The sequence below is a fragment of the Hirundo rustica genome, chromosome 1, assembly GCF_015227805.2.
Source record: "Hirundo rustica isolate bHirRus1 chromosome 1, bHirRus1.pri.v3, whole genome shotgun sequence".
Classification (NCBI taxonomy): domain Eukaryota; kingdom Metazoa; phylum Chordata; class Aves; order Passeriformes; family Hirundinidae; genus Hirundo; species Hirundo rustica.
Window position 1 is genome coordinate 50,016,199 of NC_053450.1, and position 15,532 is coordinate 50,031,730.

General features: G+C 42.4%; 1 protein-coding gene across 6 annotated transcripts in view; it reads right to left on the reverse strand.

Annotated features, from left to right (window-relative positions):
• Nucleotides 1–15,532, reverse strand: part of DLGAP1 (DLG associated protein 1) — a 407,039-nt gene that overhangs the window by 22,098 nt on the left and 369,409 nt on the right. For all 6 annotated transcript variants that reach the window (XM_040080998.2, XM_040080984.2, XM_040080969.2 and 3 more), the window contains 2 exons: nucleotides 9,226–9,599; nucleotides 5,685–5,776 (listed from right to left, as the gene is read on the reverse strand). In XM_040080998.2, the coding sequence (XP_039936932.1) occupies nucleotides 5,685–5,776; nucleotides 9,226–9,599 (466 nt within the window). The remainder of the gene's footprint in view (nucleotides 1–5,684; nucleotides 5,777–9,225; nucleotides 9,600–15,532) is intronic.

The following is a 15,532-nucleotide window of genomic DNA, read 5'->3' on the forward strand; positions in this document are numbered from 1 at the left end:
TTACTTCAGTGCCCTAGACTCTGACACTCTTCTGTTTCAGGTGACCACTTGTGTTTTCAGTTAACACCCTGGCTGTTCAGTGTACCCCAAACCCAAAATGTGAATGCATCAAAGTCTGCTTGACAGAAGGATATGAACTCTTACTGTGTTCAGCATGAGCTAGTGCCACCAAACCCAGACTCGGCTTAACAAATGAAATGGAATGACCTACTTTTTTTGTCTTTGTTTTATCTATATAATAGCATGCTACAGGTTTGCATGGCAGTTTCTTGGCACCGGATTATGAAACTTATCTGCCTTGAAAAGAAAAACAACTTGGCAAAAGAATATAGCATCAGTTCAAAATTAAAAAAGTACTTCGAAGTAAATGTATTTTGAATAAAATGGAAATGCAGGTAGGCACTCGCTATCCACCTGCCTCCAACTCAACTATATAAAATGCCTAATAGATGGTAATTTTAGTCTCTGACACAGCTTCCTCACTCACTTCCAGAATGTTTTACTCTTACAAATACCATTTGTGTCCCATATGAGCCTTTTTTGCTTTGCTCTCAGTTAAAACTCCATACTAGAGGAGAGCTGTTGAAGCTGATGATAAAGTTTTTGTTACTTTTACCATATAAAACATTCACAAGTTTATCTAAAACCAGAAAAAAGTTCAAAACAGAGGTTTGTTTCTTTTTCTCTTTCAGGCTTGGCCCTTTTGTAGTCAGTTGTGCCCTGCAGGCACAAGGTATAATAATTACAGCTTCAGAGAACTGCAGCAGATATTTGGCCTAGGGTGCAGAAAGCCATGAAACCTCAGACTGGATAAACCAGTATGGAGAACAACAGAATGATGTGTTTTGAACAACAACAGGGTCACTTGTTGCCATTCAACTCTCAGCTTCTGAGTCTTTGGCTTTCTTTTGCAAAACGTGTTTGCAATTCAACTTAGATAACTTAATTCGTTCCTAAAAAAACCTCCAAACCCAAAACCCCAGAAAAGATCTGGGATTTCATACCAGCTGATGCATGGTCAATCCCACAGGTATTTAGGTTAAACTCAGCCTTACTTTACCCAGGGGCTGTCCTCCTGCTTGGTGGTGGGCTTCTCTGCTAAGGCTGCAGCTGCTGTCAGCAGAACAAAATAAACTGCAGAAGGAGGTAGCAGGTATGGTAACGTGTTTCTAATGGCAGGAAAAATACTCCTGCTCCAACCCCGTTCCTTGCAGCAGCCCATCTTTGTTCATCACATTGTTTTAAGCTGGCTGGTTTATTTGTTGATTTTTTACCAGCTCTTGGCCTTTGTGTTGCAGACAGAGATGCTGGCTGGAACGCTCAGCCTCCCTCCAGGGCTCGGTCTGGGGCAGGGAGGCTATTGCCAGCCAGCAGTGTGTGATCATAAATTTATGGCCAATTCTGCCAAGGCCAGGCTTGCAGCAGCCCACCAGCTGGCTGGGAGCCACCAGGGCTGTAAGTGCTCCCTTGGCTCACAGGCAGCTGTGGCCAGAGAAGGAGATTGGCCCTGTCAGAGCCAGGGCCTGCTTTGCCTTTCGTTGACCAGAGCACCAGTTCCTCCTCCAAGCATGCACGGGGTGGGAGGGGATGTGGGGAACGAGTCTCATCAGGGTGGGACTGGCCAGAGGAACTGGTATGGGTTGCAAGGGACATTTAAAGGTCATCTAGTCCAACCTCCCTGCAATGAGCAGGGACATCTGCAACTAGATCAGGTTGCTCCAAGCCCTATTCAGCCTGACCTTGAATGTTTCCAGGGATGGGACAGCTATGACCGCCAGAATTTTTCACTGGAATGTCTTCCACCATGGAGAACATAAATAGACAGAAAATTCTGCTAAGAAAAGCCATGCAAGTAGTTTGTAGAATCACAGAATATTCTTAGTTGGAAGGAACCCAAAAGGATCATCAAATCCAACTCTTAGCCCTGCACAGGACATCCCCCAAATGTCACATCATGTACTTCCTACTTATCTTACCCAAAATACAGACTTGAAACTTCTAACAAGTGCAGCGTTGAGAAGTTTGAGTTAGATTGTAGGACTGGCCTACTGTATAGGGAAGACACTAAAACCTGAGTATTTTGTTGGACAGGACAGTAAGTAACCAAACCCAAAAACCTATAGGAAAAAACCCAGGAAAATATGAGTTTATATAGTAACAAAATCCGAAGATGTGAGGTGTGGTTTGTTTTGTTTTGTTTTTTTTTTTCTTGGAAGAGGCAGCACAGGATTTTCATTTGATTGATTGCTTTATATTACCATAGTTATTTCAAATCATTCCACTTTATAGCATATCAAGAGGTGTGCTGTGTGGGATGTACTTTGTGTATTGAGATTGTGTGGTAAGACACACTTTAGTGTATCAAGATATGGGGGCACCTTCCTCAGTGCCCCAGAAACCAGAGAAGAGGAAGGAGGACTATCTATCTACTGCAGTCTCCTATGGCAATGCTCGTACTCCAGAAATTACCATTGGTTCAGTATTAAAAAATTCTAGCGAGCGCAAATAAGGTACAATTACCAGCTGATGGTACACCTAGATCAATAAGTGAGACAATTTTGGAGGTGAGAATGTAATGGGAGGAGATCTTGGGGCAGGCAAGAAAAATTGCAAGAGAAACTAAAACTGATTACAGAGCTATGGGACTGAAAACCCCTTGCTCACGAAGAATGCATGCTAATTGTTTTTGGCAGAATAAATTATTTCCTTTTTTCCTGCTTCAGTAGAACTGGTTGACTTCTAAAAACTGAATTATCTTCTGTAAGTGACGAGGGTGGTCCCTTGAGGTCAAGAAGTTACAGGTAGAAAGAAAGGACAAACAGAAATGGACAGAAATTGAAGTGCCCTGAGATTACATGGATGAGTTTCATTAGGTCCACTTTTCAAAAGGAAAGGAAAAAAAGAACATTTTGGTTAGGGTTTTGTCAGTTAGGGAAGGTCAGGTGAGAGATAAAAGATTAACAGCAGTAAGATCATAAGGTTGAATGAAATGCTTACCAGTTTCTCTCCAAGAGAAAGACTGGGCAGAGTTACTCTATAAATGCTAGAAATCAGAGAGCTGCAGGTTGGGAATGGGTATGAAAAATATTATTGAGAACTGGCAGCATAAAGAACTGAGGATAAATAGCAGCAATGAATCCAGTTGTAATGTGGTCAGGTAGCAGGAAGCACATTTATCCTTTGAGCAGTACAAGAGGAGGAGACAGACTGAGGCATTGTCTTGGCAGGAGGCCCACAATACAGAAAGTGAAGGGCCAATGAAAGGTCTGAGGAAGATGGAAGATTGAAGAGAGAGAGCTGTCCTGTGAAGATGCTCTGTTTTTGAATTACTTAGATCAAGAAATGGAGGCAAAATAATTTTGCTTACCTGCTCCAAACACAGAAGAAGGAATATTTAAAAGGACATGAGGAGGTAAGACTCCCTAGTGTGAGGATGACAACTGTATGAGGTGAGGGAAAGGGGAAGGAAAGAGAAGGAAGCCATGAAGACTGAAAGTTGTGGTAGGCTTTTGGTGCATTAGGCAAAGAACTTTCTTGTTTTGTAACAGTGTAATTAATAGCTTAGACTGTCAAGGAAACATGATCAATTTACTGTATTTATCCTTCCTGCTGTGTCATTCTTCTAATTTTACATTTATCTAGTATTTCTGAAGGCTGGAATATTTTTAAAGACATTAATTTCTCAAAGATTCAGCTAAAAAGGGCTTTTCTTAGGCTTTGCAAATGTTACTGTGCAGGGACAGTGAAGAATGTACCGTGTTTACAATTCTGTTCCTGTAACAGATAATCAATACATTGTGTTCTGCTGTGTTATGAAAAAAAAAAAAAAGAAAAAAAAGAAAAAAAAGAAAAAAAGAAGAAAAAAAAGAGTATGAGTGCCCAGCTGTGATGATAAGCCCTTTGTGTCTTGAGTGCACTCATTTTCTAAGGATTAGGGGCTGTCCTTTATCAGCCAATTCACTTCTGAAAGTCCATGATAGATTGCTGCTTGCCCGTCTGCTCCAAACAGCAGCAACCTCAACTTCATCAGCAAGGAAACCCCCAAACACAGCTGTCAGTAAGTAATGCAGAAATATTGCTTTCTCGGGCCAGACTCTCACAGGCAGACCTTACCTTTTTCTCTGGGGCAATAAAAACTGCAGTAGAAAGAGGACTTTGGAAGTAAGGTATTTACTAACAGCAATTTCTTTCTTGCTTTCTTTGGGGGGAGGGGCAGGGTTGGGCTTTTGGGGTAGTTATTTCCTTTGTGCCCAGGCTGGAGTGAAATGGTCCTTCAGCATCCGTTCTAATGTGCTCATTTATCTAGTGCTGGAAGAGTTGCGAGTAAATGGGGCTAAGGTCTAACACATAAAGAAATGTCTGCCAGCAAGAGATGCTTTAGCAGGTTAATGAGGAACTTGGTAACAGCCTAGCAGGGTCATTGCAAAATCACATTTCTTTTTGCTGAAATCACTTTAGCCTTTTAAAACCACAGGAAAATGCTCTGCTGCTTTACAGGGAGATTTGGTTGAATTGAAAATGGTGTAGACAACCTGCTACTTTTGAGTATTAGCTGATGTGGGGAAAAAAACCAAACAGTGTGAAAATGGACAAGTCCACTGACTCCTGCAGTCAGCAGGCCAGGGACAGGGGAGAGGGCCTGAATTTGTCAGCCCAGATTTACTGCACCCAGGTTTTCTCTGGAGAAACTTCCCTCACTGACAAGTCATACTGCACCAAGGCTTCACCTATGACACAGGAGGGTGCTGAGAGTTATCAAGAAAGTGGCTCCAGCATCCAAAAATCACACCAAGCTGCCCAAGCAGCGTGAGAAAAGAGAAGCCAGACTTGTGTGTGTGCTTGGAGTCACAGCAATGCTGGGCAGGCCTGCACACTCAGAGGCAAGGGGAGAGTCTGGCTTTTCTTCAGCCACTGAGTCAGTCACGCTTTTGGGAAGGAAATAAGATTTGCAGTTGTGGTCAAGCACTCAAAAATTTTACATGTCTCCCAAGTGCTACGCATAGTTATGCTGCCCTGCAGTGTAGCTGCAAATTTGTCATGAGAAAGAAACATAACTCTTAAAGACAGCTGCTCTAGTTTCTTTTTTCTTTTTATTTTTTTTTTCTTGGTGGATATTTGTTTACTAACTCAGGATATACTGCAGATTGTAGGAAGAACAGAGCTTTAAAGGTTTGCTTTGTAACCTCCTTTTTTTTTTTTTTTTTTTTTTTTTTTTTTTTTTTTTTTTTTTTTTTTTTTTGCAAGGGAGCAATTGTAATGCAGAGATGTCTGGGTGAGATACCTGAGTAAAAGCATTCAGTTTGGCTTTGCTACTGCACTGCTACATGTGGCTGAAATTATTCTTCTGAAAAACAAGGTAAGCTTTTCCTCATCACTTCTATGCTGCTGCTGCCATCCCAAGATGAATACTATTTAGGTAGATTTTCTGGGAAAAAGGAGATTATTAAAAGTATATGAGCCTTTAAAATATGTGGCACTTCTATTTCTCTCACTGGTCCTGAAAAATCCTCTCTGAAAAAACCCAAGAGCTACAACATTTATAAGACTCAGCTTTTCCGCTGGGTGATCTTACAATTCATTCAGGAAGCAGGTTTATGTGGTCATGTGTGCAGGAACTAGGGCTCTTAAAAATTAGTTGTGGCATAATTATTTACTTTAGAAAAGCAGCGTTAACTTTTACTTACCACTTCTCCTCCTCAACTTGAACTCCTATGGACTGGAACTTACTGCTTACTTTATTGTCACCTGGTATGGTGGATTCTTCAGCACCATCAACCTTAAAAAACCCAAAACATGACAGGTAATTAGAATGTATTTTAGCAGATATATCACCTGGCTACTTGCAGTTTCTATGCACCTTAGCTACTAAGTGTCTGCACATAGAGCTTGTACCATATGAGTTCCTTCATCTAGCCAATTTCTCTGTGGTGTGCTCATTTCTGATGTTATTAGTGGATATTCATTATTCTTAATCTATAAAGCATTTCTGGTAAGACAATATTCAGCCTGCAACATGCAGATGGATTTTATCCGTTATTTTATGGAGGCTGGATGCTCACATTTGTCAGAGCACATCTCTGAGCAGCTGTAACTCCAGGTATTGTGCCCCACCATTGGTTTGATTTTACCTTCTATCTCTTTGTGAGTGCATATGTGAACTCATATAAAAATCATGTGTTTATTTTGTTTAAATGTTAGTGCCTCAAATCAGAGCAATGCAGAGAAAAGATTTAAAGAAAGCAGATATGAGTCTTGGATGCATTTTCTTTACTGCTTCATCTCGCTAACAGGTGGTCCCCAGGAGCACGGGCTGGAACTTAATATCACACTTCCATCTTCAGCTCCATGAAGAGATGTGTGCCAATGGTATAATGTTAAAATTTAACCACAGATGTGTCTTTGAACAAAATCACAATATTCTGGCTCCAATCAGTGTAGTTGCCAATTCCCAAGCCTATATATAATATGGATAGTTATACAAGAAACACATTTTCCAGCAGACAGAATGTTTGGGCCATAGCAATGTCATGAAGTGACCTGTAGCCTCAAACCAACCATGGATGTGCCAAATATCCAACTGTAGTGGCCGTTCCACCAGCAACTTCTTGTTGAGAGCCACTTGACCAACCTTTTACAGGAAAAGTGCTCAGTGAGGGGCAGGAGTTAGAGAAGCTGTTCTGTGAGGTGAGGTACTTCCTTGACACTGGGGGTTCTGGGGAGATAAACACACCTTAAATCCCATAACTGACAGAGTGTAGCAACCTTTTGATGGAAGGGCTTTTCTTTGCTTAACTTTGCTTGTTTGCTCAGCAGATTTACAGCAAAGGCTTGCAGTGTCCTAAGAGTGACTGAGGGCTGTAGAGGACACACACGGAGGTTCATCAGAAGCACACGCTAGGTTTATTTGGCAGAGGAGGAAGAAAACCAGGAATATATGTTGGAGTCCAGGGCATTCCTTTGGCTTCCCTGGAGGATCAGAAACCTGGGCAGGGGGGTCTGGGACCTCAGCTAGCAGCAAAGCACGTAAAATCGTACCGAGTCCACAGAGCTTTGCAAAGAGCAAAAAAAACCTCTAAAACCACCTAAGTGCCAAAAAATTTAAACTCCCACAAAAAAAAGCCCCCAACAAATATACTTGTGGCTAATGCAGCTTGCCCTGCTCTACAGGGATGAGTTTAACTACCATTAAAGTCTATACTTGGTCTGAGATCCAAGCCTGAACTAGGCTCCATTCACTCGTGGAGAGAGACTGACTCTATACTGCCTGTCAGAGGACTGACAGTGTACCTACCTCCTTTCAGGCAGTTGTTTGTAAGAGAAGTAATTTCTGGCATCAACGCCTATCTTAAGGTATTTCTACTCCCACACTACCCCTTCAGCTGTACCAGCATGACTGCTTGTGCAACGATGCTGCAAAATGGATCAGACAGCAGACTAGTGAAGTAAGTTTCTTTTATCTGTGAAGCCTGTCTGACTCTAAAAATATCACTGATGTGCACATGTGAGGGTGGCACCATGCACAGGCAGGAATCCTGTAAGGCTGTATCCCTGCTGAAGGTTTCACTTCACATCACCCCAGCTTCAGGTGGTTTGTGCCACATCTTCATTGGTTTGTACACAAATCTGCCTTGGCAGACCCTCACGTACCATCCCCAGATTTCATGAATATTTCATGTGATTATACTGGTCATCTGTAAACTTCAAAGTTTAAGAGGGAGATTGTCCAAGGCATGAAGAGCATTTGGAGCTCTGTTTGCCTCAGATCTCAGGAAACTGAGGACTCTATACCTTTCAAAAGCAGCATTTGTTACTTGCAACACTACCTTAAGAAGAGATAGCAGGGAGATGGTCCCTCAAGAACCATGATTCACATTACCATTGTTCATTTTGACTTCTGCAAACATGGAAATTATTTCCTTGTACCCATTAATTTGCAGGGTCTCTACTATGGAGCCTTGGTTTCTTGGATTAGTGAAATAAGGGATTACAATTATATAATGGCATTTTAGGCTTGGCTGGGAATGGGAATACAAACCAGATGAGTTTTCCTCTATCCCTGTCCCACCTGGATCTTTCTCCTGTGTTTAACAGTGAACATCAGCCCTTCTTTCAGAATATATCCAAAACAAACAGCTGTGAGGCAGCAGAAGTCTACAACAAAGGCAGTGAACTGAACAGACAGGCAATAATTACTATCGCCCTTCCAAGAAGAAGTGAGAGAAAAGTCACAGCTTCTCCAGAAGCTACTCCTGGGATGGTGTATGTCACCACAACACCTCTCATCTATCTCATCAGGCTGATATAGATATTTCATGGTAAATTCTTAGACTTCGCTAATCAGATAAGCCTGTCCAGGCACATAATGCTGTGCTTACAACCACCTTCTGCAAGGAAAAAAAATTGTGTCTTCTTGTGAAGGCCAATAAGCTGTGGATTGCTTTTCTATTTGCTCGAAATTCATCTCCTGTCAAAACATGTGTTGATTCTCAGTTGATTTTAAGTTCAAGTACTTTGGTACAAAAGCTAATCCTGCAAGCAGATAGTTGGGAGTCCTATGTACACCATTTTTTGGGGGGGGGGGTGGGGGGGGGAAGATTAATTAAGGAAGCAGATTTCAGGAGTCTAGTTTATTTACTCTTGTCCTTTCTGTAAAGAGGAATGAACTTTGGCAGGGTTAGTTTTCCTGTTTCACTCCACTACAGGTAACAAAATGTAATTTTCTTTAACAAGGGCAGATCAGAAGGAACTTATCTTCTGCTCTTGAGGCTAAGATGGGAACAATGCTGCCTCATTCAAGTGGCTACCAGTCATTATGAAATGCATGAATAGGCAGCGACAATTAATTCACTGAGGCTGGATGAAAATATTTTTTTGGTGATAGTGTAATGTAAATCATTGTTTTACACATTCCCTTTCAATGATTTAATTCATGCCTTTCTGACCCCCGCTGTGTTATGATTCATAGATTAGTGCTCATGTGTGTAATTTAACAGAGCTGAGTAACTGGCAGCACAGAGACTCAAACAAATCCTTGCATCTGATGTATTTATGATAAATTAAGAAAACATCATTAGTACCATGCAGAATGGTTACGCTGATGCAAGTTCTACATAGGTACCTGTCAGGACAAGAAGAAAAACACACAAAACATTGTATAATGAGCAGTAAAACACATGTAGAAATCCAAAACAATGGCAAGCAGATAATCCATGTCATGTACTCTACCTGTATTCCAATAGATAAGCATCTGTTTTTCTTGAAGTGGTCCTTCTTCCTATCTTCTACTGCAACAGTGGCAATGGTTGTGGTGGTGGTGACAGTGGCAGTATTGTTCCCTACATGTTGGCTTGCAGGGCCATGGATCTGCGCATTGGCAGCTTCAATAGCAGCTGTCAGTGCCTTCATACTGTCCAGGCTTTCCGTGGAGTTGCTAAGTCCAGACTGACTGATGATATCGCCCCTCTGTCCATGCCCATCCATGTATGCATCTTGGGCAGACTCCGTGCTGCTCTGCGCTGTGATGGAGATAAAGGGTTTGGTGGTAGTTCTCGGTGGGACTGGAGGAGGTGTCTTCTTGTAGGTGGTAATGCAGGATGACACTGGAAAAAACATAGCAGAGTTCTCGTTTTATTGATGCTGCTGGGAAAATGGATGCAAGTATCAAAGCATCAATTAACATGGACAGAGCAGAGGTGAGAAGGAGGCTGTTAGCCAAAGAGGCCCCAAAAGTCAATCTAAGTAAAGCCTTGCTAATCGGTGTCTTCTATTCCTCCTATGTGGGTGGCAGATTTGCTAGTAGGGTGAATAAGGAGAGAAAGTAATCTATTTGCCAAGTTTCTCCTTAGTCTTTTTAAGATTGTTTTCCTCAATATATTTTCTGCTGACTGTTTTAAGTCCCATGGGAACAAGTCCTTCCACCAAAACATTTGTTCTGCTTATGGCTCCCAAACAAGATTCACAAGGATGGTAAGTCTCCAACCAATTATCCCAGCTAAACTGTACTTGAAGCAGTTTAATTGCAATTGTTTCCTGTCCCTCTCCCCTGTCCTACTATATGCAGAATTTCAAACCACATTTTTCTCATGAGAGAGAGATTCTCAAATCATCCTTTATCAAAGTTTGTTAACACTCACCATGCTTGGACTTGTGTATTTCTTTCTATAAAATGTCTCACCTGTTGCACAGACTTCTCAAATACTTTGAAACGCTTTGTAAGTTGTTGAGGACATATTTAAAAGAACATTTTGCCATGCCTAATTTCTCACCATACATATCAGTTCTGGAAAAAAAAAATCACTTGGTTTTACACACAGGGAGTTAAGTGCTGTGAAGTCAATGGACAAAACCTGTCAGTCAGTGGTCAAGTGTAAGTATAAATGTTTGCAATAACAAAGATTTTAATAAAAGTTCATATTTTGAAGGCCATGCTCTTTTTGGAAGTGCTGCTTTGTGAAGTTATAAGCTTAGCTTGAGGTTCCCAGGTTAAAACTATCATTCTGTATACACAGAATTGCATACAGAAAGCACTACATGGAAATTAAAGCGTCTTCCTTTAAGGGTTAGTTGGCAGCTCTGCCTTACTGAAGTCCTGGAATGCTTTCAAGGGAGGAAAGAAAGTCCATTAAGAACAAAAAACAACCATGATACGCTCTATTTTTTAACAAAATAAATGCAGGCATGAACCTGTGCAAAGTTCAGACACAAACTTGTTAGCATAAATTCTTATTAACAGTAATCATATGGCAAGAAATGGTTCATCAGATCATTTTAATTGGCAGACGTCTATGCCACCCACATAAAAGGTAACTCTACTACAGCTGTTCTGCTCTTTGTTTGCTCTGTATCTGCTTGTCGAGCCAGAAGCCATTATGGTATTAATTTGACTAGCTCACATCCATATGCCTCGTATCTCCCCATAGCTGTAGGAATAGTTAGTGTAAAAGGTGTTTCCAGGGCATGAAATCACACGGGATTTTTTTAAAGGATGCTAGTATAAGTTTCTGTTAACATGTCTGAACCCATGTAAAACATGTTGAATGCTAATGGAAAAGAAGAGTGTTTCAGGTAGTGAGGGTTTTGAAACTATGATTCACTTCTGAAGAATCAAACTGAAACCACAGCATCTCTGAGAGAAGAGATGGCTAAAAATGGACTTGTCAAATTTTAACTCTGGGGAAGTGAATAGTTAATAGGGTTAAAGGTGTTTTATAAAGTGCCCATGACAAGGTCAATACCCGGAACTAACAGAAGGGATGACAGTTTTGCAAAGGGGATTATAAATGTTGTGCTGTTTTTCATTGGTTTTGAAGCTGTCAAAAAGCATTTGTGGTGACAGCACACACAGGTAAATCAGCTGCTGTTGCTGCAGCACAGTCACGTACTCCAGGATTCACGGAGAACTGTGGAGGCTGCTGCTTCATGATACCCCCAGAACACTCCTGGTGGTTCATGGTCAGGAGAATGCTCTCCGAGTTGTGGAAATGCAAACTGAAATTCAGCACAGAAGAATTCAAAGCACACACATACACACACTTATCCAGGTAACGCTTTGGGAAGCCAGTGCCAAACTTGTCTCATAGAGGTTCATGAGCAATGCTACTCTGCAGTTCAGCTAAGTGTAAGTTGTACCATTTCAAATATGCTAAGAAAGGTCACTGGGGAACTTCTGGGGACATGCCAGCACCTTCAGTATGTCCCAGCACGGCACATAAGTTTTACATAGCAGAGAGGGAAATGATAACGAAACGCACTTGAAAAAGGTAGGAGAGTGGGGATCAGAACCAAAGAGCAAGCTTTAACAAGATGGGTCCCCAAATCACTGGGCATCCTGCATGAGGAAGAAAGTCAAAAGCAACCATCTATTGACAGCTCTCTGGACACAGCAGTACAAATACAGAATCGCCTGATTAAGTTGTCTTTCATTCTGTTGGTAAATGTACTCAATGAGGAGTATAATCCACACTGCAGTGAAAGATGTTTGCACTCAGCTAATTAAATCTGAAGTTATTCTTAAGAGGGGGAGAGAATTGACAAGTCATACGGTGAAACTGTAAAGAGAAATAGCAAAACGTTCTTTTAGCAAGTCAAAACAAATCCTCGGTTTCCCTGGAGTCACGCAGCACATACTGTACAGCTCCGGAGAAGCAGAGTGTGCAAGTCATAAAAGAACCCCAGGCACTTCATTACTGGAAGTGATGTAAGCTCCTGCCGCTCCTCTGCAGAAATGAGACCAAAACAATGCCGGGGCCGCCGCCGCTGTCGGAGGCAGCTGCTCTCAGTGCCGGAGCTGGCCGAGCCCTCCGAGGCACGACAATGAAAGGCTTACGCGCTGCGGCAGCTCTTCGTGCGCGCTCAAGCACCTGGCAACCTGTGTCAGGGCAACCTGGAGGATCTGCGGCTCTTCAAGCGGCCACGGTATTTTGAACGCTAAGCTGCTCGAGAAACGAAACGAGTCCTCGCCAAGAAAATTGTCAAAATGCTGGTGGCTCTCCTTGTCCAGCCAGGAGAGCCCGAGCATTCAGCCGATGCAGGGAGAGCACATCCATGCGGCGTTTTGTCTCCGCGGGCAAAGGAAGAAGCGCATCTCTCCAGCTCTCCTGCGGCGGGGACTGCCCGGCAGGAGGACTCAGAGGGAGAACACCACAGGATCACAGGACACGGGAAAAACTTGGAGAAATCCTCACTTCACACATAGGCAACTTTCAAGCTATGAAAGCTAGTTCGATTCACATAAGGAAGTGGATTTAAAAGGCTGTATAAATTCCCTGATAAATACCTTGTTGGACATAGATCAAGGAGAGAAGTTCCATAGGGAAACTGATCTGACTGGAGAGTCAAGTTAAAGCAGTCTCGTGAATCATTAAAATTGTTTAGATATGGAGTTAATCAGAAAACTCTTGGTCTGAATAGTAAAGGTACCCTCAGTTTGACACAACAAAGACTGGTTTCCACATTTTTTCCCAGAGAGCGCATGCTGCTGAAGCAGGTACACATTCCTCTCCTAGGGCATATGCAAGGTTTAATCCAGAAACTAGTTAAGTCATGCACAAGAATCCTCAGCCAGCCAAAGCACTTCGAATCAGGCTCAGTTTCCAGTGCATCAGTCCTCCAAGTTATGCTCTCCTTTTCCTTTTGATCTTTACCCTATTTCTGTGGACTGCCTTCAGGTTACAGTTTAATTCCAGATACCTAGTGAAAAAAAACCCCACTTTCTCCAGATTTAAAAAAAAAAAAAAAAAAGAAGCCACGTTTTTTGTCTTCCTAGCCAGTATTTCCAAACAACTAGCTCATAGGACAGGAATTTGGAACAGGGAGTGTCAACCACCCAGTCCAGAAGGAAGTCTAGTGATAAAAAAAATAATCCCAGATTGCATAATAATAAAGACTTGAATTTGAATGTTTCATTGTAAGAGTACTTCAGTTGTTTAAGCACGCTCACTAGGGGAGATGAGCCCTCAGGAACAAACATCAGCATGCAAACACAAATTTTTAACTGAGTGAATGGGTGCTCAGGAGAACCCCAAGGCAGATTAATATTTGTGAGGGGATCAAATTCACGCAGTGCTTTGATCAGTTCAAGTGATGAGACACATCAGTAATATCTTTCAAACGCGGCAGTCTTATACAAACTTGATTAACAAGAATAAAGCAACGTGCACATTTAAAATTAAGCAGCGTAATAGTTTCTTCTGAGAAAAAGCATGAACTCTACAATTTGAAAGGAGTAACAAAGGCCACAACTTTCTCAGCACAAGAAAGATGCGGACCTGTTGGTGTTACCCTGGTTTTTCTGAGTTTCTTTATTAGCCTTTTGATTTTCATAAATGGAGTCAGATCTTTTAGTTACTGTAGAATATTAGAGCAGTTTTCTACCTTTCCCACAGAAGTAATATAAACAAATCCTTTGTTTTTCATTCTCTGTCCTTTGTTTGCATATTTCTAACCTGAAAACAATTGTAACTGACAATTCGTCTGGCCACTGAGGCTGAGGGGTGGAAACCCCAAAAAGCCAATCTTCTGCTAGACCCACAAATGTATAAAAGTAAAAGAATAAACAAAGGGGTCTCTTCTCTCCGCTCTTTCAGCTGGGAGCTGGATCAGAGGAACCTCTGCGAAAATCTCTTGTCTGCGTGTGAGTGCTTTGTGTGTCTCGGTGACACTGTTGGAGCGGGTCCAGAGGAGGGCCATGAAGATGATCAGTTGGTTGAAGCACCGCTCCTGTGAAGACAGGCTCAGAGAGCTGCGGATGTTTAGCCTGGAGAAGACTCCATGAAGGCCTCACTGTGGCCTTCCAGTATTTTAAGAAGGAAGGAGAGGGATTTTTCATGTGAGCAGATAGTGACAGGACAAGGGCAGTGGTTTTAAACTGAGAGGGAGCAGGGTTAAAGTAGATGCAAAGCAGAAATTTACTCAAGGGTGGTGAGGCACGGGAGGTTGCCCAGAGAACTCATGGATGCACCACCCCTGGAAGCGCTCAAGGCCAGGTTGGATGCTGTTGGAGTCCAGGGCATTCCTTTGGTTGCCCTGGAGGGTCAGGGACCTGGGCAGGGGGGTCTGGGACCCCAGCCCAGAGCTCAGAGAGACACTGGCTTTGATTTCAGTCCATGGGAAAAACTTCCTACACTGAGAGAAGGTTTACAGGCCACAAGAATGTGAGAAATAGTAGTTTAGCTTATCACAGAATGAGAAAATAATAGTTTTAGGTTCCTAGCATTGAAGTGAATGGGGACAAGATGGAGAATCTGGGGCGTTGTCTCCTTCTCCTTCTTCTCCTTCTTCTTCCCTCACTCCATTGCTGCACTGACGTGGCACAAAGTAGTTAGTGAGGATTGGGTCAAAGTAAAGATGACCTTTTTAGTAATAGTGATAGACATTGGTAAGAAATAGTAAATAAGAAATACGTAGTAATTAGTATAAAAGATAAGGACAGCCCAGCTCGGGGGGAGACGTGAGGAATCCATGCAGCTGCGAACATCTTGTTGGACTCCGAGAAAATTGTAAGATAAGAAACAATAAACGAAGTATGCAACCTTGAGAAATCTAAACCTGAGAACTCCGTCTCTTCCTTCGGCTCGGCTCGGAGCTGTGCAGGGGAACAAAGGACCCTGAAACCACCTCAATGTTGGGGTAAGTCCCCGACAGGATGCGACCCTGAGTAACCTGGTCGAGCAGGTGGTGTTCCTGCCCATGGCACGGGGATTGGAACGAGAGGATCTGGGAGATCGCTTTCAACCCAAACCATTCTGCGAGTCAGTGATTCTAACTTGTACACAACTGAGCATGAGGATAAAAAGCAGTTGTTCTTCCACGCTGCACAGATGGACCTCAGTGTTCTGGTTTACCGTCTGTTAAATGGGTGTGTTAGCAGTGATGCCCTTGCACCTCACACAAAGAGGCACACAAACCACAGCTATAGGTAGATCTCAGCAGACCTAGGCTTCAGTACTGCAGCCTCTCGGTTAAGAGGTGCAGGGCTTGATTTGGCTTGTTAGACTCAAGCGGTACACTTATTTACTTATATTTTTGAACTTTG